The sequence below is a fragment of the Cyclospora cayetanensis genome, unplaced genomic scaffold (genome assembly GCF_002999335.1).
Source record: "Cyclospora cayetanensis isolate NF1_C8 unplaced genomic scaffold, CcayRef3 CcayRef3_contig_131, whole genome shotgun sequence".
NCBI classification, from domain to species: domain Eukaryota; phylum Apicomplexa; class Conoidasida; order Eucoccidiorida; family Eimeriidae; genus Cyclospora; species Cyclospora cayetanensis.
This window is the reverse complement of record NW_020312072.1, coordinates 89,235-112,073: the sequence shown is the minus strand read 5'-3', so window position 1 is coordinate 112,073 and position 22,839 is coordinate 89,235. Positions and strand designations below refer to the sequence as shown.

The window sequence follows — 22,839 nt, the reverse complement described above, 5'->3', positions numbered from 1 at the left end:
GGAGCGTCTTCAGAGAGCGCCTTGTGCGTCGCACTGCCCGAAGCAAAGGCTGTGTCGGCCAGTCTGCAATGCCGCTCTTCGACAGCCTTTGTGGCTTCCGAACCAAGGTGTTCCCGAGGTGGAGCCCTTCTCCTGGCGGCGTCTTCAATTGGAAGAAGCTCATAAGCAGGCTCCCACAGGGGCCCCCTGGCTTCTTTCGACTGCCGCGTGGGGCCCCCTTCCGGCGGACGTCGCATGCCGCCAGCGGCACTGCGTGGCTTCTCAGTGCCTTGAGAGGGGTCTCCGGAGCTATCACAAAGACAGGGAGCAAGCTGCAGTGTCTGGACGCCCAGGGCCAACAAATGCGAGCGACTCTTGTACAGAAGACGGGAGAGCGCCGCTCGTGCAGAGAGAGGAATGCAGAGACCCCACGGCAGTCGAAGAGGTACACACACAGGAAGAGCCCCCATCACTGCACACACGACGTCAGGAAGCCGTAAATTGTTGTTCCTAAGTTTGGCGCTGGGGTTGAGGGCATGTGTTTTATTGGCTGCAGGGCCCTAAGACGCTGGCGGAAGCCCGTGAACGCCAGCTGCGCGCAAAAGCCATCCAGGGGCTCACTCTCCCGGGTGAGTCTTTAATCCACACTTCGAGGCCGTATGGCGAGGGGTATTTGTTTGCTGCACACAGCATGATGCGCGGCGAAAGGGAGCAAGAAGTCATCTCCTGTCCACCAGCTTCCAAGCGATACAAACGCCCTGCGCAGATTGCAGATTCTACACGGGGTCCAGGCTGGGGCTTGCGGGTTCGATCTTGGCTGTGCGGCTTCATTAGGTGGTGTCGTTGATCGCTACTTGCCCCCCAGAGATCCAAGCGCTCTCCTAGTGGAGCCTCACAAACTCACCAAAGAAGAGCAACGCTTCCAGATTCTCTTTGCCGGCAAGTTTATGCAGTAAAAAGCCCAAACACTTACCCCGAATCCCTTCCTTAGTGCATTTATTTCCGATCGTCCGCGAGGCTCTACAACAATGCAGAGGGTGCGTTGTGGCAGTAGAATACGCCGCACTCGAGGGGGCCTGTGGCGCTTGTGGATGTTCAGTGCTGCCTTGGATTTGTTTTCTCTGCCTGCTGGCGACACCCTTGGCCCTTGCGCAGTTCATAACGACAAGACTACGCGAGAAGCAGAAGAAAAGGTATACATATTTGTATTAAGGAGTAAAACAGCAAGGCATGAAGACACCCAAATAAGCAGTGCCAAAAGTCACCGTCCCATCTCCCTATCGTGGCGTACTGTTGGCACCTTTTTTCTGTGTTTCCCCACTCTGAACTGCGTGCCGGCATTATTCGCGAAATGTTTGGGCTTCGAAAGGACAACAGCTTAAGGCGTTTTCGGCTACACGGTTTGTGCGCCTCTCTGTTGCTGCAGCCTTGCGCTGTCGCGGCAGCTACAGCGGCACTTTTCTTTTCCGCCTCTGCTCTTTGTTTCATTTGGAGAGATTAAGCAGCTGGTCGAACAACCAACTGAAGCCCTGCTCCTCTTGACAGATGCTGCACGCTTCGGGGCCCATACAACGGCGTGTCTCTTTGTTGAGCTGGCTAAGAGACTCAGGTAAACTAGAAGCCTTCCCCGAGACCATTGGCACGAATGTCACTTTGGCCGTAGTAGTAAGGCCCTTGTGTTTTGTGCTGCCTTGGCAGCTAAAGAGCTTAGGGCGCATGCATCTGTGTGCTGCGTTCAGATCGCACGGCATCGAACTGCCGATTGCGATATGCGACTTGCAGGAGGGTTCTTCTTCCTGCGATTGCGTAGAAGGGCCTCCTCCAAAGGAAACTCGAGATCCAGTCTCCCCCACAGAGCCCCCTGGGGGCCGCGCCTCAGCCCAAGAGCGTTTGTTTCCTGCTGCAGCCTCCCCACATGTCTGGCTGCTGCTTCCAGATGGCTTGGACGGGGAACCAGCGGCACAGTTGGTTGAAAGCGTACAGGGGGAGAAGATGCTGCAGATGCTCTTAGAGGGCAAGGCTGCACAGGCCCTCGTCAAGGTATTAGGCGCCGTCCGGCATGCAGCAGCAGAGCTCACAGAAGAAGCCAAGGTCAGATCCAGCTGGGGAGCTTTGGGTAGGGGGTCTTTCCGTCAAAGCCTGTGGTGTACACCTAAAAAGAACTAAACCTAAGAGTCCTCTCGCTCAGCAGTGTTTGCCCACTTATTTTCGAGTGTGCTGGTGGCGTTGACGTAGAATGGGGTGTCTTTGTGCGTAGATTGAATTGGCTGCTTCTACCGCGTACCTTGCCTTTGCCAATATACGGACCCTACTGGCCCTACCTGCAATCTAACGGCTTGAGCCAGGCTTAGAGCAAAATCTTTATCTTACGTGGATGGGTCGGTTAATGGGTGGCCTTAAAGCCTTTATGGGTCACCGTCCACGCTGAAGTGTTTCATTGCTTCAAGCAGGGCCTTGTCTGATTGTTTCCTGCGGCTTTCAGGAGGTGGACGCTCTGGCAACTGAGCTTTTGCGCTGCGAATTCGCCGAAGCATTTGTCGACCCCTTCGCTCACAATCCCCAGGGAGCCTCGTCAAGAGGGCCTGACCAACCTGAAGTGGAAGACTCGTGCGAAAAATCTCATGGGGCCCACAAAACGCTTAAGGCCATGGGACTGACCGCCGCACTCTCTGCCTGCAGAAAGAGAAGGCGGCAGAAGTACCCATCCGTTATTGTCTAAGATCACCAATAGGTGCTACAGGTGCCGCTGGACTGCCACTGATATAAAAGCGTGCGCGGTGTGAACAGACCCGACAGAGTCCCTCAACACAGGCTACTCTTTACAGCTATTCCAGGCTTCTCAGGAGCCAACCGTAGGCTCGTCCCGACACTCTGAGGGCAAAAGGGGGAAATTTGAGCCCCTGGTTCTCTGTCCGTTTGTTTCGGAGGACGCGACGCTGACGGGGTTAACAGGGAGGGAATACAGCCACGCCAGACAGCATGTAGAAACATAGATACAGACCCCAAAAGAGCGAAGGATACAACGTTCCGCTAATTGAAGCTCTTGACACAGAAGTCTAGGTCTAAATGAAGAATATCGGAGTGAGCCCATCCTCGCTTGTGGTCCTCTCGCATTGAACAAGAAAGAGCAAAGAGTCTGCAACCATCTCAGTGTGCCTGCCTCTTTCCATCAGTAGATCCATAGTATCTGCTTTCCCAGCAAGGGCCCTGCAGTCAGCGCTCTCTAGGAGACTGGAAGCATTCTGCCAAGTCAGTAAACGCAGTGGAAAAATATCACCTTGCCGCAGACTGTAGTGTTGTTGCTTACTCGAAAGGCGCCTCCGGTACATTGGACTCCTCGTAGAGGGTACTGATCCAGTCTTGGGCTGCTCCAGCACCAAAGCAAGTCGAATGCCACAAAAACGCACTGAAGCCTCCCCCTTCGAGTAGGCAATGGTGTTTACTTGTGTTGCCTGCTCAAGTCCTCGAGACTTGCTGCGATACCACTTTGCTTGCAGCTTCTGCATCCACGGTGAATTGTGCTCCGTGCTCCTGGCAGCACTCGTAGTGGGAAGCGCTGCAAAAGAGGTAGCAGACATGCTCCAAGCAGCAAAAATCACTAAAGTGCTACCAGCTCTAGTACAAACAGCAAGCGCAGCAGCGCCTACAACAATTATTATCGTGCACATCGCAGGCGAGAGTGCTGCTTTCATGCGGAAGCATTCGACCCTTCTGACCGCACCGCTTTGTGTTAGCGCCTATGTATCCATGGGACGCTTAACGGGCTATGAGCTATACTTCACTTTCTATCACACCGGTTGGCTTTTTTTATCCGTATACTGCCTAATACTACTAGCTTGATAGAAGACGACCCACTGTATTATGTGCGTGTGCTCTAGATGCTGTGTTCAACCAGCAATGGGTGCCCGGGGCGCATAGAGACTGCAGCTACGCGCAACGTAGTTGTCCGTCCCTCTTCTGTCTAAACCCTCGAAGGCGCAGGCATAGGCAGGAGGGAAGCCTTTCGAAAAAAACTAAATAATTTTTCGCGTCTTAACTAGTTGGAAGTCAAGTGCCCTGTCGTGGAGACCTTCAATGAGTGGTGCAGGATGTGGGTCGGCTTGAGACAAGAGATATGTATTTGTTCGGAAAACAAGCCAAAGTTTCAATAAGAGATTTTCATTTTAGCTTATTCCTTGTCTATAGCTCTCTTTCGCTCTCTTCACTTCTTTCCTTTCAATAATTCCTCGATAGTGTGGGGCGTGGGGGGGGAAGAGGCTACCTATTTGATGCAAATGCGAGAAGATATTGCAGACAGTGGACTCCCCAGAATGCTTCTATCGGTAACAAGTCAGAAAAGAAGTGTAGGAGGCAAAAAAAAAACTGAGGAAGGGGACGATGTGACGAGGATTCTGGCGGCACGCCAGCATGCATACGGAAGCAAAAATGCCACCTCAATCTAATTATCCAAGCAGATTCAAAACCTCTATCACATCTTCTACTATTTCCATATGAAGTATAGTTTAGGGCTTGAGGTTAAGAGCATTGAGCTCGACAAGGTACAAGGGCGACAGGGGCTACGGCACCATTTTCCACGGTGTCTCATGATTACTTTCGTCCAATACCTTTCATAACAGGCTTGACAACCTCTTATGATGTGAATTTGCGGGTAGGCTTCCTTGCTGGCTATCTCGTAGGGTGCGCACACTCTGCTGGTTGGCCGGCTGTGGGTGAGCGACGAGAATGGCACGTGGCTGCATCTGCTGATCCTGGTGGGCTGCTGCGTACATTTCCCAGTCATCATTCATGGTTCTAATTTTTTTCCCAAGCGTGTTGGGACGTATTGCTTAATTGTTGTGCTGCTTTCTTCCTCTGTGCGTGTTCCTCGGGCCTGCATTCTTAGGGATGCTGGGTGACACTACCGCCGGTCCTTCCATGGCCAGTTGTGTCCGCCCCGCTTTGCAGCTCTGCATTTTTCTCCTTCTGTGTATTTCTCAGCATTAATGCCTTTCTGTATCTCTCGCCTTGGAAGTAAGGCTATATACCTGGTGTAAACTTCCCTTACCACCTCACACCGCGAAAGCCTTCGGACGCGAGCAATCGTCAGTCCCCTCTCGTGCCGAAGATGGTCGACCAGAAGTCGCTTGCGGAAGCCTTCTCGGACAAGACCACATCTTCGCTCGGGGGACCACAACCTTCTTTTTCTGTGACCGTCCCTCAGGATCCATTACGCGCAACAGAAAAGGGCCCTTCTGCAGATGGGGAACTAACAGCGGAAGAGAGGAGGGAGAAGGAAAAGGAATACCAGGCCATACGATCAGCGATTGCGGCCGATGAACCCTGGTCACCCTACGTGCCCTCACGCTTCGAGGAATACTTCTCCCGCATCCCCCTGAAGCCGAAGAGACTCCGAGGGCATTGCTCCTTTATTCTTCTCTCCGTTTCGGGGTTTGCTGCCCTGACCGGTCTTCTTATGGGTTATGACATGTGCATCGTGGCGGTAGTCCTTGATCCAGTCTCCCAGGATTTTAATCTGTGCGGCAGTGCGGATACTTGCAACGCGAAAACGCTCTTCGTCTCCGTTCTTGCACCTGGAGCCATGGTACGATGTGTGCCCGACACAGGCCGTGAGCGACAGCGTATTGATAAAGGTCATACGGCGTTCTAGAGGGCTCGTACATTGAGGTGCCTAGCGCATTTTGCGGCGGGGGCAGGAGAGGAGGCTTGGGAGAGGGCGAGAAGAGGTCAGCCCAAGACACGCACAGGGTTTTTCGGAGATTGCCTGTTTGCGCTCATGCAGTTAGGAAGTGTGCTTGGTGGCATAGTGGCAGATCGGTATGGCAGGCGGCCAGGACTCCTACTCAGTGACTTTTGCCTTTTTTTGGCGTCGATTCTGTTCGCCTGCGGCTTTGCTTACTGGGTAGGTCAAGGGAACCATCTGCTACGCGTGTGCAGCATGTAGGCGAGGCAGTGCGTTAGAGGATCTGCAGATTTTGCGTTGGTCAGTATACGCCGTGCTTTACTTTCGCGCTTGGAGGAGGGCTGTCTGGAACCTTGGTGACTGTGTGGTGGTTCTCAGATTGCACTGACTGGACGCTTCTTTGTCGGTGTAGGCGTTGGAACTGGTTTCGTCGTGTATTCGACGTATATGAGCGAAATAGCACCGACTGACATTCGCGGCATTCTAGTTGCATGCCAGGAAGTTGCACAGTGCACTGGTGAGCCCGAGCCCATTGGGGATAACCCCAGCCCCTCCCTGCACTTGACGCCTCCATGACCCCCACACCGTCTATCATGCGTGAAGAAGGAAGCGAGCTGGTGGCTACACGTCATATAGAAGGTCGCATAAAAAAACGTAAAGGCATTGCAGTCCTCTTGGCATGGATGTCTTTCTTTCAGAACTCACAAATCATAAATCCTAGAGGCTTTCCTGCCTTGTTGCCTATGTAGGCTGTCTGTTTGCGTACGTCCTTGCGGCCATCTGGGGTGGATCTCCCTGGAGAGTTATGATGGGTGGTGCTGGAATCATCGCTCTTTTGCAGGTCAGGTGCTTTTGGATGGGAAGGGAGGCTAAAAGTAGGATCGATAGGAGCAGGGATAGGGAGAAAGGACATGGCTTTGAAACTGTAGTCCAGACTCTCGAGCGTTACTATGTAGCTGTAGAAGTGCACCAAGAAGAAGTATGTTTACACGAACGCCTTGGTCTAGGAACTTTGAACGATGGATCCATGTATATGTGTATACACCTGGCTGTCGCTTTCTCGTGCGTTCAAGCAAGTCCCCCGAGCCTTCGGACTAAAAGTGATACTTCTCTCTGTCGCTTTATACGCATTGTGCTATTCGTATTTTAAAATTGCAGAGCTCTTGAATGTCTCTGTATTCAGATTGTGGGCGAGGTCTTCGTGTTACCGGAGAGTCCCCGGTATTTGTTACGGCACGGACGCGGTTCAGAGGCACGAGCTGCAGCGATGCGCTTATTCAACTTCCAGAACAAAGATCAGCTAGACACGTTCTTGGCAGTCCTTCTCAGAGACATAGCACAAGAATTGGAGGAATTCGTCGACCAGAGAGACGAAGTCCTGAAAACGGGAGTCAAGCAAAACAGTCTTGCCTACGTGCGGCGTAGACCTTGTGCCCTGGGCTTGAATTTTAAGCGGGGTAGATCCTAGACCTTTTCGCGACGTGGGGCTGGACGTCTCTTGCGTTTGCGTCGTTATTTGCTTGTGCATGGGGTGCCTAGATCCTGTGAACCGAAGGAGCCCTTGTTGCGTGTGCTCCTTCAACTCGGTCCTTTTGTGACCTTTGAGGAGTCGCCTTCGGTGTGGGATCCAAGCTACATTCTGCTTGCTGCCCGGGGATGTGTGATTTGCGTCTGTGTGGTGCAGTACTTGTATAAGTACAAAATGCTCGTTGTCGCCAACGCCAGGCCGATGTTCATAGCCGTCGGGTGCGCTGTTGCCCAAAATCTGACTGCTGCAAATTCTGTCATTTACTTTGCGATCGATATCTTCAAGATGGCGGGGATTGAAGATCCATACCTCGCGGGAGCGGGCGTCGGAGCCATGAAGGTATACGGGAGCACGAACGGAAAGCTGCTCTGTGTGATGGAGGATGGCGCCTTACGTTGTGGAGCCTGTAGCGAGGCAGACCGTTAAACGATGAAAATCCATCTGTTAAAGGCTTGTCCACAAGGAGTTGCATTTCTCACACACATGCGGCTTCCGCTACGATGTGCGAACGATGGGCGCTGCAGTTCATGGGGGTTATCTGTTGCCTCTGTTTGGTGGAGAGGATTGGCCGGCGTGTTTTGCTGCTCATTGGTTCGTTTGGATCCATGGCTTGTCATCTTATCATGGGCGTGAGTTGCAGCTTTAGGCTGAACACTTTTCACGTAAATGTCATCGTTGGTGGCACCGAGCCGCGCATGCTGGTTGCAAGGCTGCATGCATGCACAATACGGGTCCGCAGTTGACGTAGACGTCGCGCCTATTCCATTGCGCGCGCTTGCAAGCCTCTGCTTAGTGGAAAGTGCTTGTGCTCTGTGCTTTTGTGGGGGCTCAGTCTGGCTTCCTGCTCAAGGATTTGCGCATGGCATCTCTTTCCGGGATGTCTGCTGCGGATGAGGCGGCTGCCCTTAGCGGTCCCACAACGCTGCTTGTCGTTGGGATGCTGGCCTTTATGTTTCTTTGGAACATATCATGGGCAGCGCTCATGTTTGTTGTGGCCAGTGAGGTAAGTCATGATTTTATGAAAATTGCTACGGAGATGCAACTATAGACCAACACAGCCAGTTCGATGAACACAAGAGGAGGTGCCGCTTTTTTACGTTTAACTGCGATTCTTTGTAAAGCTGTTGCGGAAAAGAATGGTGCCCGCTCCGTGTGCCTTCTCAGGTTCTTCCCAATGGGTCCAGAGGCATTGGGATGGGCATGACGATTACTGCCTTCTGGACAGTTGCTTTCATCATGCAGTCGACCCTCGAGCCACTCTTCATGGCTATCACCATTGCCGGTCAGTCCAACGGGAAGCCTCTTAAGGGTGTTTCAGGGGGCCTTCTTGGGAACCCGTACCGGCCTCAGTGCAGAGCCTAGACGCACAGCCGTAATCTTCATAGAGTCTACTGTTGGAGGACTTGGTCTGCACAGCTGGCAGTATTAGCAGGCAGTGTGGGAGGGAAGATGCTGTCTATTCCTTACTTCGTGGTTTTTCAAAGTGCAAATGCTTAGCCTACCTACCTGCTGTTTCCCAGTGTGCATCACCCCCGGCGAAAAACTTTATGAATAGAGAAGCGGTGGCGATTTCAAGCGAGTTCGGGCTTCGCGATCGAACTGCCTGTCCGTGTGCAATTTTCTTTGCAGGGACTTTCTTCTTATTTTCGGGCTTGAGTGCGTTAGCTGGGATGTTTGTGTACTTTTACGTCCCCGAGGGCAAAGGCGTTGGACTAGAGGAAATGGTACATGTGAGCGCACGGAGATCCCGTATGACTCCTGAGGAACGAGCTGCTGTCAATGAACGGACTAGGGCGAATGCTGCCCTGGCTGCTGAGGGTGCAGCGGCTGGCGCTGCTGGAAGGGCTACTGCGCGCGCTGCTAGGGCTGCTGCTGCAGAAGCCAACACGGCCGCTTTGCATGACGCAGAAGCAGGCTCTGAAGTGCATTCCATGATTCAAGAGAACGATCAAGCGCAGAAAGACTGGGAACAAAGCAGCGATACGCAGGAGGAAGAGGCGAAAGAGAGTGGTCTCAACGAGCAAGCCTACAGCGGCACCCCGTACAATGCTGAGACAGAAGAGGTCCGAGTGGGTTTGCAGAACAGACGCGCACCAGACCACGACATTTCAACCAACACTGCGGGTTTATGAGAGGACCAGTAGCTGCGTGAGCGATGCGGCCGGCTGGCGCGCATGTGGAGCGACACCTGAAAAGCACGTGGCCAATAGCCGGCTACCAGTAAGCTGGACGCCTTACTATTATGAAACCAGCGATCTACTTTGGAGCTCAGGCAGGGAAACTCGATGTGCATAAGCATGGGGAGCGGTGGTGGTCCCAGGGTCATTCACCAACAACACCCTAGTTCAAGTGTGGCTTGACGAGGCAGCGCCAAGAGGGACTAGCTAGCTGGCTATATCTATCCGTATAGCCGCGGCTAACCTCCATGACACGCTGTGTCTGCTCGCATAGGGAGGAATACGTATTATTCGATGCCTTAAGGTCGGCATGGCAAAGTAAGGGTGCTTTGTCGGTGGGGAGGTGCCCGTCGCTGTAGGTTGGTCGGATTGTGAACCGTTGATTTCTCGAACCATTGTGTCCAGTAGAGGCACACATGGAATGGACGCAAAGCAGCTAGCCAGCTCCATGGCTAGCACACAGCGTCAGGGTGTTGCTATTGTTGAGCATCGGAGGCCCAATCAGGAGGCCAAGCGCTTAGAGATGCGCTGCCGCGAGTTCACATGAAGTGCTTCACTGTACGTTATTTCAGGAGGCTCGTAAGAACGCTTCCGTCAGTGTAACATTCCAGAGTTTTTGCGAGGTAATGGCACCTCCGGAGGCCCTCGTACATAAGGGAACTCCTTAAGCGGCCTTGGTGAAACTACAACCCTGTACACAGAAGACATAGGAGAGAAGCCACGGGAGGTGGACTCTGAGGGCAACGTCGAAGGAGCAGCATTTTGGTCAAATACGGAAACCCTTGTAGCGGGTTATGGTGGTGCATGGCACCCCCATTAATGCTGCTGAGCTGGCCCGCAGAGCGCAGGGATCGGGGAGGGGCGGCCCCAATGATTGAGGCAGCGGTCGACTCTGCTGTCGTTTATTTTTTGTGTTCATTCCTTGTAGCAGTTGTTGCCAGCGCAGCTGCAGTGGTGGCAGCGATCGTGGCGAATGGCGCGGCAGTGTCAGCAGCAGTGAACAGGAGCAGCAACAGCAACACTGAGCGGCAACAACAGTAGCTGCGTCGAGCAGCATCAGGCGCTAGTAGCGGCTGCGGAGCGGAAATCAAGTGCTACAGAATGCAGCCGTTACCAGGCCAATGTATTAGGGCATTGCACTTGGCTTACATGCCCCCACGAGGGCCCTTGGGGGTTTAAAGCATCTTGATCATTTGTTGGGGGCCCCAGGCCCTCAAGAGTTTCTTGAATCGCCCTGCTCTGCAGCAGTGTAGCGGACAGGCAGAAAACAGAATGTGTTCAAGGGGCGTAAGTGCTGCACCCACCAGGGTTGCCGAGTCCCGCTACAGAGGTAGCGTTAGTTGGCTAGTATTTTTACACAGGGGGAGGGATTGCTGACTCGCCTGCAGCAGCAGGTGTACATGCAGGTAGCTACGAACAAGCCAGCAAGTAAGCTAGGCGTCCGCCATCTAGCTGGCAAGTTAGAGAGCAGCGACACGGACAGCAGTTTGCAGGAGGCCCGTGCACAACTCTAGCACATGCCGTTTAGAGCCAGGGTAACGGGCTTAAGGATCCAGTAAGTCGCTGATGGAGAGGGCTATCTGAGCTCCTGTACTGTGTGGCTTTCCAAGTACAGGCACCTTACAGCTGGCTGCGGAGGCGGGAGGAGCAACCCTGACACAACGTGCGCTGCATGCATACAAACATGCGCATGCGTTCCCCATCATGGGGAAGCGCCAAAGTCGAAGGGGCGTCAGCGGGGGCGGCTACCCGATGGTTGCGGCTTTTTTCAGGGCCTCCTGAGTTTCTCTTCTGTCAAGAGTTCAGCGGCTCGTACGCCGAGCTGCTGTCTGTGTTAGTACTGCAGCTGCTAAGCTGCAGCAGCTGGGGGCCTGCCATGTGGGGAAGTGGACGGGGGGCTCCCTGAGACTCGAAAGTCAAGAAGGGGCCCCAAGGGGTCTGCGCCAAGGCAGCTCCGCCCTGTCCCCTGGACCTTGCGTAGGCTGCAACAGCCCATGCAATACACGCCGCAGCGGCTGAAGCGATGCAAAGGATCAGGAGCAGCCAGAGGCTCGTGAGGGCGAGGTCCTCGCCCCCATGAAGAGCGTGCGCGTTCAGACAAGAGGCACCAGTCGCTGCCCTCATCCCTCTTGCCGAGAAGCGTGCGCTCCTCCTCTGGCGCCTAAGCGCTTCGCGCTCGTTTAGCGAGGCCGTTCGGGCTATATGGGAAAGAGGCACTTGCGAACAAGAGCAGTCAACTCAGTTAACTGGTAGGGGGTCAGTGGATGGGCGAGACTGCGTTCAACATGTGCCTAGGATAAGCCCCTCAAACAAGTGAAATCCTGACACTTCTTCAAGAGGATTTGCTCGAAGGGCGCATTCCTCATGTGGCTGTGCAGCTTCCCGGCTGTCTTAGTGCAGGAGCTGCCTGCTCAGTAGAGAAGCTTTGCTAGAGACCTTCGCAGAGCTCCTCAACACCAGACGCGCTGCTGGGGCATCTCTACTATTATAGATGCATGCAGCGAAACTTGCAGTTTCAACAAGATCCGGGAGGCTGCGGCGTCGGTCGCTGTCCTGGCTGCTGCACGTGTTGCTGCAGGTGCTCCTAGCGGACAGGGAGCGGTGGGATTTTGTATACAGCGCACCACCTTTTATGATGAGCCCCCCAAAGTAACTACGAGTCAGCAAGGTGCACAGCCTATCAGCTGCATCTTAAGCTGCTCGCGAAGCTGTACGAAAATCGGTCAGTACGGTTTGCAGCTGCGGGAAAAGAGGGGAGAAGGTGAACGCTGCGTTCAGCCGCTTAGGGCTTCGAGAAAGGGGCGCCTTTGCCTCTAACGCATGCGAAACAGAGCGAGGCTTGCGAATATCTTTGGCTGTTGGCGGCCTTTCTTTGGGGAGCATGGCTTTGCGCGTTCGCAACGGAAGCACTTTAGTGGGGCTATCAGTGCCAAAATGCATTCGTGTGAGGTTCTCAAATACACCCGACCGCGGCAGACGAAAACTCATGAACACGGCACTCCGTTCGAAGCGCAAGGGTGTGTGTGTGTGCGTTAGTGTTTCTGGCCTTCGCGTACATACACTACAACCGCTGTTGGGGTTTTCCAACGCACCGTACAGCAATGGCTTGGCTTTACACACGATGCCTTTGCAAATAAAAACGAAGTCTCAGAGGAAAGCCTCATCAAGTTCGTGCAGCAGCATGTCTAGGAGTTATTCTGTGCGACAATATTGTCTTGCGCTGCCAACATGCAAGGGAGGGGCCCCCCCACAGGGGCCCTTCCATGGGCCCCCCTCCGTAGAGGAGGAGTATCCCGGGGGTCTACAAGCAGCTTTTTCGGTTCTTGTTCGTGTGGTTCTTGCCGCCTCCTTGTTTTCCTTCGATAGCTTTGGCCAACATCTTATACTGGAGGCGACAAATCCGCAAAGACGACTGTATCGGCGTCCGCCTCGGCGGTTTCTGTGGTTCCTCACATGGCGCCTTGCAGTTAGGCCTTTAGAGGATGACCACGGCGAGTCTAGAGGCTCAAGGAGTCCTCATTTTTGAGGGCGCTGAGGCCGTAAGCGGCTAACACATGAAGGCCATACGGGGCCCCTTGCTAGCGCCGAAGGGCCCCTAGAGCGTACGGGTGTCGATTGTCCCTTCGATGCCTCCTAATCCGCTTGTAAAAGGCACTTTGAAAATGGAAGGGCAAAGCCTCCTTCCTCGCGCCTCGCGACATGCACCAACGTGTCGGGCGCGGAGGAGGGTGCAGCTTTTGCATAGCTGCTTCCTTCGCATGTGGCCTGTACGATTTGTGCGCTGTTCGTATGCTTCAGCGGCTCTTCTTGGTTCCCTTCCTTTCCCGCGCCTTCTGCCTCCTCAAGCACCGCAGACCTCGGCCGTATGTACACCCCACGCTGGACCGGCAGTTGCAGCGCCAGCGGCTGCAGCAGGAAGTCAGAGCGATGCTCAGGTGTCGCAAGGCCGGTGTGGACGTCCCACACATCCTCCGAGTGGAGGAGGCCCCCCCTCAAGGGCCTCTTGAACCCTCCGGGGGGGCCCCCCTTGTAGACGCTGCCCTTGCAGCGCCACCTCTAGTCGGAGACAGGACGAGCACGCTTCTTCCGGAGGATGCTGGTGACGCCTACTTCCTTGGTGCTCCTCGCGTCGCAGGAACTGCCGAAACAAGCGGTGGACGCATACTTATGGAATGGGTAGAGGGCTGCACTGTCAAGGCTGTGCTCGATCTGCTAAGGCCCCCCCCCCCTCCTCCAGAGGAGGGGGGGGGGGCCTTAGCAGATCGAGCACAAGAATCGTGTTGCTCGGAAGCAGAGCGGCATCGAATAATTGAAGGTGCCTTTCCCCGTTAGTTCGCAAGACGGCAGATCGGCTTTCCATGTGCACCATTCTAAGCACAGTGTACCGCCTAGCTCCCTATACTCCCACCTTCTAGCTCCTTTTCTGCCATACAGCCCCCGTGGCATCGACGCAAACAGCACGACCACGCAAGGTTCCCCACGACTTATTATGTATGCGTCTGCGCCTGCATGCCGGTGTGCTGCAGTTGTTGGGGCTGCCGTTGGTGCTTCTGTCTCGCGCATGCACAATGCGGGCATCATACATGGCGACCTAACTACATCCAATATGATGCTCCGCTCTACGTGTCCCCCTCCGACCCTCGAGGCGGCATCAGATCCCGCCGCGTTCCCCTGTGCAGCAGCTGCAGCAGCAGCTGCTGCTGCTGCAAAGGAAGCTCAGGCGCAGGGAAGGGGTCCAGCCAGCTTAGGCCCTGCTGCACTCGCTGCAACAATAACGGCAGCCAAGCAAGTGCTGCAACTGCTGCTCGCAGGGAAGGAGGCCTCTCTCTGTCTCCTTGACTTCGGGCTAAGTGCTACATCCTCTGTCGCTGAGGTTCGCGTCTGCTGTTGTGCTTCTTTACGGCCGCTGTTGCAGCCATGTCGGTGCCTCTGCACGTCGGTGTGTGTGCTGGGGTGCAACGGGTAGGCATGATTTCTTTGTTCCTGCACTGCCGAATTCGAATGCTTCTTTCTCGCGCATCCTTCTGTCTCTCTCTCCCTCTCTTCGCCTCGGTCGATCACTAAACCTCCCTCCCTCCGTGTTTCTTCTCCCCAACTGTGTCCTTACTCCCTTTTCTCCTACACGTTCTTCGTCCCCCCTGTATGCACTGCGCATTTGCATGAGACCACCTTGCTTTCTCTCGCTCTGCGTGCTGTACCCGTTCTCATTTGCCGACTACGCATTTCGAGCTTCTGTGCCAAAATGCTACCAGCAGTTCACGTTCATCTCATGAGTACCTTTGTCTGTAGTTGGATCCTCTTCCTCCTGGTGCTTTCAGCTGCGTTCACATAGTTTCGGCGAGGTCTGTGGGCCTACTTTTCTTTGCAGAGATATCATTTCTTTTTTCTCCGTCATGTTCTAGTGTCGCTGTGTATGTGCAGCTCGGATGCCAGCGTCATTTGTGGTGGTTTATGCGAGTGTGGAATTCGAGCAGCACATACGCATAGATGTGATTCTCTCATCCTCTGCCCTTTGCTACTTTTTCTCCTGGCTTTGCACCCCTCCGTGTGTGTACAGGAGAAGGCGGTGGACCTGTTTGTGCTCGAGCGAGCCGTCTCTAGTGCTCATTCGTGGATTCCCTCCTTTTTCGATGCTGTTTTGAAGGCATACAAGATGCATGCAAACGGAGCAAACGCGATTTTAGCGCGCCTCGACGCAGGTACGGGAGTCCCGTACATGCGCATGGTGCACTGAAGTGGGGTGGGGGACGTTGTTACGCGCGCGAGGTAGCGTTTGGGGCGTCGATTGGAAAGGTCTGAAGTGTAGGGGATGCAAATGCATGCATGCATGCACTGCAAGGGCAGGCGTGTGTGCTTCCCTGCATGCAGTTCGCTTGCGCGGTCGAAAACGACTGATGGTCGGCTGAGAGCGGTCTCTTCTTCGGCTTCTCGGAGAATCCGCCCTTTTCGTGCCCCTTAACTAGGGAGGCGTTGTGCCCTGCCAAAGGAGTGGCTTCTCTCCTGGCACTGAGGAAGCGGCTCTGTCTGCGATGAGGTTCTGCTTGTATCCTCTCTTTTGTGCGGACTCACGGAGTATTCAAAATCTTCGTGGCTCCACGTGCGGTGCCCTTTCTTTTCCTCCACATACGTCATTCCCTACCCTGAAAGGGAATTAGACTGCATGAAATTGTCTTACTTAGTATACACCGCGTTCCAAGCAAGCTTATAACAAAAACTGTACAACGCTTTATTCGCAGCACGCTATTAGGATGTGTGTCCACTTACGTTCTCCGTTTGCTCTCCGGAAAACTTTATGGGCGCGCGAATGTACGCACACGCACCCACAAACGCACAGCCACCCCCCGCCTCCCCCCCAAACAATTGGCATGGCAGGCTTTGGCAGTATCCAGTGGTATATACGCATCCCCTTATTCTACTGCAGGCATTCACAGCGCTGTACGTACGTACTTGCACATGCATAGGGCACAGAGGTATGCACAAGTGTATGCCGCGTGGCTGACCCGCGCAGTGTATTGACGTAGGCCATTCAGCCTGGGTACGATTAAAGGCAAGCATGACAACATGAGAAAGTATATGATGCATACACACACATATTTGCTTGCCTACGCATCTGCATGCGCATTCTTTTTTGTGCACATCCAATAACTGTAAGTTGTAGGGATCTGTATATACATGGAAATATATAGGTTGAGGCCCTAAGTAGCAGAAGTACTTTACGCAAGTTTGCGTGCGCTTGTATGTATGTATTTATCCATGTACATGCATGTATGAATGGATTTATGTATATTTATGTGTACATGTATTTATATATACATTTGTGTAGATCTGTGTACGTATATGTAGATATGTACGTGTGAATATGTATGTATGTGTATGCACGGATGCATGCACCCTCTCATGCTTCCACCGTTTGGCGGCTTCAGGTGTGTCGCGCGTGGCGTAGTGCATCTGCTGCCGCGCTCTGGTATTCTCTCCTACGTTCTAACTGAGTCCCTGTAGCTCTTATGCGCGTTTTGAAAAAAAGTTGACTTGTGAATTCATGAAGAGACTGAGGGTATAATTGGAAGGAAGGTCACTCTAGGCTCTTTACCGACTCGGTGAGCCGCATAGATAAGGTGAGTTGCTATTTAAGCCAACGTAGGAAGCCTAGCAACCAGGATTTCCCGACTAGCACGAGATTGGCTTTCCATTTCTAGGAGGGGACGGACTGTTGCGTTTACCTTTGGAGAAACAATTTTTTGTGCTCTTGGTGGATAATAAAGAATTTTACGCAGACACGCTTTACGCACCAGGAGGAATTCTCATACCATATGCCTGCAGCCTGTAGGGGGGCGAAACACTTTAATATGCCCAAGGGAGCAACACCGAGTAACGCGTGCTGCTTTCTGCCACCTGGTGACTATCCTTCAAAGCTGCAGCAGCAAGCCTAGGCACTGCATTCATTAGACGGAGCAGCAGCCGCGGCAGCGCACCAGCAGCGCTGCAAGAGATATACACCAACCTCATCCAAGGCGACGGGAGCAGCAACACGACCGAGGCTTCGCCAACCACTACAGCAACTGTGTTGCTCTTCAACCCACTCCCTACTGCCTGCACCAGCTGTTGCTGTTGCCGCGGAAGGTGAAGTACTAGCGCTCAAAGACTCTGCATCGCTGCCCTTTCGTATTTCGCCGAGGCACCTGGAAGCGGTCTGGCAGCGGTGAAGCTGCGGTGACCTCTCGTTTTTTCCTGTTGCAGGTTGGGTGTGGAGAAGGTGGGAAAGGTTTCCCTCACTAGCGAGCGGCGTTTCTGCGGAGAGCTGCCTCTGCACCTCGCGGCGTCTGCAGTAGCAACAGCAGCTCCTGTTGCTGCTGCACCTGCTGCCGCTGCGCTGCAGTTTTCTTAGCAGCTTACTCCACATAGTCCGTGCAAGCAGCACCTGCTGCTGTTTGTGCTGGGAAGCCCTCTCCTGCTGGTCCTGCTGCTGTTGCTGCTGCATGTGCTGCAACACCACCGACGGCAGCCTCTTCTCCGACTCGCGCTTCCCGAAGACGTTGCCGAGGTGAACGTACACCTGAAGCGCTGGCCTTTGCGGCTGCCGCCCTTGCTGCTCCTGCAGGCGCTCCACCGTCCGCAGTAGCTGCAGCACAACGTGTTGCTGCTGCCGCAGCAGCAGCAGCAGACCACTGTCAAGGGTGTTCACGACAACACACCGCCTCACAGGGGGCAGCACCAGGTCCCCCACAGGCGATGCATGCGCCGCTTCTGCGACGATTCTTTCCCCCTCAGCTGTGAGGGAAGCAGCGAGGGCATGCTCTCCCTGCCCAGGTGCAGCGGCGGCTCTTGCCTCTTGGGAGGCAGCCGCTGCCGCAGCGATACGCGGAGGGAGCTGCTGCGAAGCGGCCTGCCGCTGAGATGACAGCAACAGCACGGGCAAACCCTCCGTGGCTGTGGGCTGCATCCAAGCGTCTATGTAACACTGCGGAGGTAGCGGGAGCCACTCGGCGGCAGCTGCTGCTGATGCCACCACTGCGGAGGCTGCAGAAAAAGCATCTACGAGACTTCCGCTTGAGCCGCATCTCGAGTCAGGAGTGGGCGTGGAACTGCTGCAGCAGCTGCTGCTGCTGCTTGCATTAACTGCAGCAGCGCAAGAACCAGCAACGGGAAGGAAGGGCGACAACTCGGAAGAAAGCGGCGTGTAGCTTCCGCGCAGCTGCACGCGGATGGCAAGCCATTCAGACGGCAAGGGTGTACTACTTGCCGCATCTGCCGCTGCGGCAGAAGTTGCTGCTTCCCCTTCTTCGTAGCTGAAATTCCAGTCAAAAGGCGCCGGCAGAACAATGAGACTGCTGCTCATTCTGCTCTCATCGACCTCCGTGGCTGCCATCTGTGTTGCTGTTGCGCGTGGAGCGCCCGGCTCCTCCCACACAGTCACACTGCTGCTGCTAAGGCTGCTCCTGCTGCTGCTGCTGAAGACTGTATATCCGTCGCAGGCAACTGCAGCTGTGGACTCTCTTGGTGGTGGTACTGCTATTTCCGCTAAGGAGGTTGCTGCTTCCGGCTGCGCTTTCTCTTGTGATGCCGCTAGAAGCCCTCCTGGAGTGGCTCCCACCACGCCTCCGTCTGCGGGAGCTGCACATGCCGCTGAAGGAGTTGCTACTGCTGTTTTGGTTAGTCTCGCTAGCTCCTCTGTGTCATCGAGAATGGCGGCAGAGGCCGCATCTGCTGCTGCAGTGACACCTAGTGCAGCGTCGTGTGTTTTACCTACCTCTGCTGCAACCGCCTCGTCCGCTACACTGCGGACTGTTGCCAAAGTGGCAGCTGCTGCTGCTTCCAACTCTTCCGCAGCTTTCGCAGCACCAGCAACAGCTCCCGCAGCAGGAAATACTTTGCCACCAACAGCTACTGCATGCGCAGAGGCAGCCGCGGCTACTTCTGCTTTGAGTGTTGCTCCTTTAGCTCTCGCCCCTTCTGCTGCCGCAAAAAAAGCGAAAGCAGACGCCTTCTCTGATGCAGCTTTTGCTGCTGCTGCCTGTGCGATATTTACTGTCCTTGCAGCTGCGCTTGTTGCATCCTCTCTCTCTGCAGCTGCCCGCTCTGTATCTTCTCTCTCTGCAGCTGCATCTTCTGCTGCAGCAGCTCTTGTTGGTGCAGTGTGTCTTTCCGCGGCTAATTCTTCTGTTGCCTTGACTGCGGCAGCCTCAATGTTCGCATCGTTTTTTGCAGCAGCGGCGGCTGCCTTGGCTGTGAGCTCGCTTGCTGCCGCTGCGTCTGCTAGCGCTGAGCCTACTGCAGCGGCTGTTTCCGCTGTGGGAGATGGCAGGGCAGTGTCTGCATCATCAGCTGAATTGCCTCTTGTAGTTCTTGCTTCGTCCGCAGCTGCGGCTGCCGCTGCTGCCGCCGCTTTCATCAGAGGGAACGCAGCAGGAGAAATGCAAAGGCGCCCTTGATATGGATAATCAGCGGCAGCAGCAGACTCAGTAGCTTCTGTTGCCGCTGGTGAGCTCCAGGATCTGTTTTTTTTGGCATGACTAGAGAACGAAAGTTCCTCTTCGCGTTTCCTAGCAGCAGCAGGATCCGAAGCAGCAACTGCTGCAGCGCATGCAATGGTGGCAGCAGCCTCCAGGGAAGGCCAGGAGGCACCCACGTCTTCTCCGTCTTCATGAGCATGCAGACTCATCCTCGTAAGGGCGGGAACTCCCCAATGCCTGCTGCGAATTGCCATTTTCTTCTCTGTAAGCATTCTCCTTGGCCTTTGAGCTGCATTCAAGGTCTGTGCCTCGTGTATGTGCGTCGTATGAGAGCTCTCGCATGCCCCTAGAAATCTGCTTTTGGAGGGGTGGCTTTTGATGCAAGCCGTTGTCGGGGGTATTGGCTGCTGCTGACGCCTCCATGGCTGCTGATGCTGATAGCGTCTACGTCCCTGTTGCTGCCATCCTTCCTCCTCCTCTGCTTTGGCATCCTGCTGCTGCTGCAGCGGCGAAGGTAGCCGCTGCGCTTCACAGGAGGAGTCGCGGCAAGCCGCTGGAACGGAGATCTCCACCTGTGGAGACCTCCGTTCCAGCGGCTGCTCATGGGAGTGCATGCCCTCTGAGCGCGGTGTGTAGTACTCAGAGGAATCAGCATGAATGAAGCCGTTGCTAGCGTTGCTAGACAGGCTGCCAGTGTTGCTGCTGTTGCTGCTGCTACTGATACTGCTGTAACTGCTGTAACTGCTACTGCTGTAACTGCTACTGCTGTAACTGCTACTGCTGTAACTGCTACTGCTTTGAGGTTTTTTTCTTCTGCTAATGGAGGGCGCCGCTGCCACTGATGACTTTACCGACAGTAGGCGATTTGTGGTGTCTGTGCTCTTTCTGTCTTCCTCTGTCTCTCCCTCGTTTGCAGTATCAAAGAGGCCCTCCTCACTTGAAGCCTTTGCGTCAAGCAGAGGCTGTTGACGCGGATGCTGCGCGTGGTTGCTGTTGTCGCAGTCGTAGGGGATGGGTAAACACACCGGGCAGCAGCAGGGGTCGTTGTCACCGCCAAGTGAGGGCAGGAACGAGGGGCGAATGCACCGCTGCCGCTGCTGTTGTTGCTGCTTTTGTTGCTGCTTTTGTTGCTGCTTTTGCTGCTCGCTGCGGCGCGTCCTGCGCCCCTGTCTAGGCCTGCGTGCGGAGATCTCTACTGAGCGCTGCATCTCATCTGCTGCACCTGTTCAAGCAGTAACAGGGGCGGTGGGAAGGGCCCTGGAGTTCTTGGGTAGTGGTGGCGGTTCGGGCAAGTGCTGATGCGGTCGGCGCGTGAGTGAGAGCGCCTGTGAACGGGTAGGCAGGTGCAGCGTACGAATCTGCCGTTGATGGTCCATGTGTAGCTGAATCAATGCCTTAAAGACCCTGATACCCCTCCAGCGTTTTCAAGGAAGCCCTTCTGCCAGGTAGCAGGCGGCCGCTCCTCGGCAGGCAACGGAGAGCAGGTCACACAACGGCGGGTACGCGCTGTATGCAAGTGCAGCGGGAGTCCGCCGAGGGAAAGGAGCTGCAAAAAGACTCCACAAGCAAGGCTGCATTGCAGTAATGACAGAAGTGTCACTGAAAAATAACGACCGCGCGAAAAAAACACGGCAGTGGAGGCACTGCCCAGTGGCATGGCATGCCTGGCGGTCGCTCCTCACAGCGACTACGCTGCGAGCAGGACGCAACCCGGACGTTATCGCAAGGGGTTAGGTTCGTCGATCATGAAGAAAGCGTGCAGTCTCATTAGGAAGGCAATTAATTTCTAGATTTGGATTAGGGGTCGTATAATCCGGGGCCGTCCATGAGCGTTTCATCACCTCGGCGTCGTCCCCTGGGCAGTTGTTGCCTGAAGGGCCGCCGTACGCGAAGGGGCGTTCTCCTAGGCCTTCCGCCTTCCACACGTTTCATGCAGAAACTCCTCTGCATTTACTTCATGTGAGGGGGATGCGCTCTCCCAAATGGCAGCTCACACGGGCTTTAAGGCACTTTAACACACAGACACACACACTGGAACACAGAGACAAGCACAAACAGACTGACAGACAGATACACACACACACGCACACACATACTGCAAATATGTATCGAAGTGTACTTATAGTGGAACGGGCAGCAACAAACCCGGGCTGGAGCATCTTTCTGCTGCGCCTTCGCAGCAGAAAGCAAAGCTTCCGTGGGGAGGGAGGTACCCCTTTCAGGTGTATGCAGAGGACTTAGCAGGAATAGAAGCCCTAAGAAGAAGGACGTTTCTCGAAAGACACATTCTTCCCACCCTCGAATCCGTTCAGGAGCCGGCACCTGACTGTGTTGAGTCACCGCGCGTTTGCTTGCCGCTTCCAATTTAGTTTTGGGGGCGGGCCTCAAATATATGTTGCAAAACCAGCTGGAGGCAGTGGCCTTTCCCAGACCGTGTCCTCTGTAAAGCGGGCTAAGCTGCACTCGAGCACTTCCTATTGAAACCATTATGCTAAATCTAACAAGCAATCAACTGTGTGTAACGGTTGTGTATCTTTTGCAATGCAGAGCCCTGTTTGCTCTACACAACAAGACACAAAGCTCTATGCGTGTGCACCGTACGCAATGCGCTACTAGCTGCGTTCGCTCTGAGGTCTTAAAGGGTGCTGCAGCAGTGCGCACCGTAGCTGACCCTCTTGCCTCATTTAGGAACCCCGAGGGCGTGGGCAGAGCCGCGGGGATCTCGTATGAAAATGCATGTAAAAGAACACCCGATGGCTTTGCAGAGAGTTTGAGCACAGTCAGCAGTTACTTGTCACACTGGTGAGACCGTAGATGGAGCAGTATGCGATGGGGGGCTGCCGCAGAGCTGATCGTAGGCCTCCGTGCGACCCACATTTCCCCCCAAGAGCTGAGTGCATCCTCGGGGCCTCATGTTGCAAGGGTATTAGTATCAGCACCTGTCTCGGCACCCTCTTTACTGCAGCTTAATTGCGTTGCAGGCTGCAAGCTGCCACTATTTGGCGAAGAGCAGAGTCCTCTATAAGGCTTCGCAGAGAGGCCTGAAAGCAGCGCACAAAGAGCGTAAAACGCTCAAATGGAAAGGAAGATGTCGCGTGCAGCAGCCACCCAGTTGCTAGCAAAGTCACGCACACCGCCCTGTCACCTAGGAGGAGTCTTTGATCTGAGAGACTCCGCCATTATCGCAGATGTGCAACGGAGGGAGGAAGAGAAAAGAGACTGGGCAAATAGGGTTCTGCCTACTAGGGCCTTTGCGCTGTGCGCCACTGCATCACGTGACAGGGGCCTGAGTTGCAGCTGCTGCAGCAGTAGCGACAGCAGCGCAGCTGCTTCGCACGCAGCTCCGTGCATACTCAGTCTTGTCTGCATTGAGCTACCGCAATCCTGGTGCTCCAAAAAAGACCCTGAAGAAGGTCTCTCTTCAAGGGTCTCATGCACCTGCTGTTGGCAAGATCTCAAGAGGAGGGGGGCCTTCTCCTGCAAAGCCGCTGCTACGGGAAGAGCCATCGCCAGCCGCAACAGCAA

At 54.6% G+C, this 22,839-nt stretch overlaps 4 protein-coding genes across 4 annotated transcripts; 3 read left to right on the top strand and 1 right to left on the bottom strand.

The window, feature by feature from the left end:
- The first annotated feature begins 341 nt into the window (after window positions 1–341).
- On the top strand, window positions 342–2,698 carry LOC34623963. The gene is made up of 6 exons (XM_026336533.1): window positions 342–398; window positions 536–608; window positions 1,079–1,172; window positions 1,406–1,588; window positions 1,719–2,070; window positions 2,462–2,698. Exons 1-6 carry the CDS (start codon window positions 342–344, stop codon window positions 2,696–2,698), a joined length of 996 nt encoding a protein of 331 aa, XP_026192318.1.
- A 2,385-nt stretch (window positions 2,699–5,083) lies between these two features.
- Window positions 5,084–9,319, top strand: LOC34623961 (inositol transporter 4). Its single transcript, XM_026336532.1, has 10 exons — window positions 5,084–5,560; window positions 5,759–5,878; window positions 6,038–6,176; window positions 6,409–6,500; window positions 6,843–7,073; window positions 7,344–7,526; window positions 7,712–7,816; window positions 8,020–8,190; window positions 8,352–8,469; window positions 8,817–9,319. The coding sequence occupies exons 1-10, from the start codon at window positions 5,084–5,086 to the stop codon at window positions 9,317–9,319; spliced, it is 2,139 nt and encodes a 712-aa protein (XP_026192317.1).
- Window positions 9,320–12,846: 3,527 nt separating this feature from the next.
- Window positions 12,847–15,270, top strand: LOC34623959 (EKC/KEOPS complex subunit BUD32). Its single transcript, XM_026336531.1, has 5 exons — window positions 12,847–12,903; window positions 13,163–13,679; window positions 13,780–14,237; window positions 14,922–15,063; window positions 15,233–15,270. Exons 1-5 carry the CDS (start codon window positions 12,847–12,849, stop codon window positions 15,268–15,270), a joined length of 1,212 nt encoding a protein of 403 aa, XP_026192316.1.
- Window positions 15,271–16,790: 1,520 nt separating this feature from the next.
- LOC34623335 (ice-structuring glycoprotein) lies at window positions 16,791–21,801 on the bottom strand. Its single transcript, XM_026336529.1, has 8 exons — window positions 21,460–21,801; window positions 21,075–21,230; window positions 20,366–20,484; window positions 19,100–19,374; window positions 18,342–18,901; window positions 18,025–18,230; window positions 17,557–17,964; window positions 16,791–17,043 (listed from the first exon to the last, which is right to left on the bottom strand). The coding sequence occupies exons 1-8, from the start codon at window positions 21,799–21,801 to the stop codon at window positions 16,791–16,793; spliced, it is 2,319 nt and encodes a 772-aa protein (XP_026192314.1).
- Window positions 21,802–22,839: the final 1,038 nt, after the last annotated feature.

Bases quoted from the DNA above. Each gene is read 5' to 3' on its own strand.
- LOC34623963 (XM_026336533.1), top strand. From the start codon at position 342: ATGCGAGCGACTCTTGTACAGAAGACGGGAGAGCGCCGCTCGTGCAGA. The intron at 399-535 runs GCAGAGACCCCA...TATTGGCTGCAG, and splicing joins GCTCGTGCAGAGAGAGGAAT to GGCCCTAAGACGCTGGCGGA. The intron at 609-1,078 runs GTGAGTCTTTAA...GTGGATGTTCAG, and splicing joins CCAGGGGCTCACTCTCCCGG to TGCTGCCTTGGATTTGTTTT.
- LOC34623961 (XM_026336532.1), top strand. From the start codon at position 5,084: ATGGTCGACCAGAAGTCGCTTGCGGAAGCCTTCTCGGACAAGACCACA. The intron at 7,074-7,343 runs GTGCGGCGTAGA...TGTGTGGTGCAG, and splicing joins AGCAAAACAGTCTTGCCTAC to TACTTGTATAAGTACAAAAT. The intron at 7,817-8,019 runs GTGAGTTGCAGC...GTGGGGGCTCAG, and splicing joins CTTGTCATCTTATCATGGGC to TCTGGCTTCCTGCTCAAGGA.
- LOC34623959 (XM_026336531.1), top strand. From the start codon at position 12,847: ATGACCACGGCGAGTCTAGAGGCTCAAGGAGTCCTCATTTTTGAGGGC. The intron at 14,238-14,921 runs GTTCGCGTCTGC...GTGTGTGTACAG, and splicing joins CTACATCCTCTGTCGCTGAG to GAGAAGGCGGTGGACCTGTT. The intron at 15,064-15,232 runs GTACGGGAGTCC...CCCTGCATGCAG, and splicing joins TTTAGCGCGCCTCGACGCAG to TTCGCTTGCGCGGTCGAAAA.
- LOC34623335 (XM_026336529.1), bottom strand. From the start codon at position 21,801: ATGGTTTCAATAGGAAGTGCTCGAGTGCAGCTTAGCCCGCTTTACAGA. The intron at 17,965-18,024 runs GTTGTCGCCCTT...TGCAAGCAGCAG, and splicing joins TACACGCCGCTTTCTTCCGA to CAGCAGCTGCTGCAGCAGTT. The intron at 17,044-17,556 runs GTGTGTTGTCGT...GACCGCTTCCAG, and splicing joins GTGCTGCCCCCTGTGAGGCG to GTGCCTCGGCGAAATACGAA.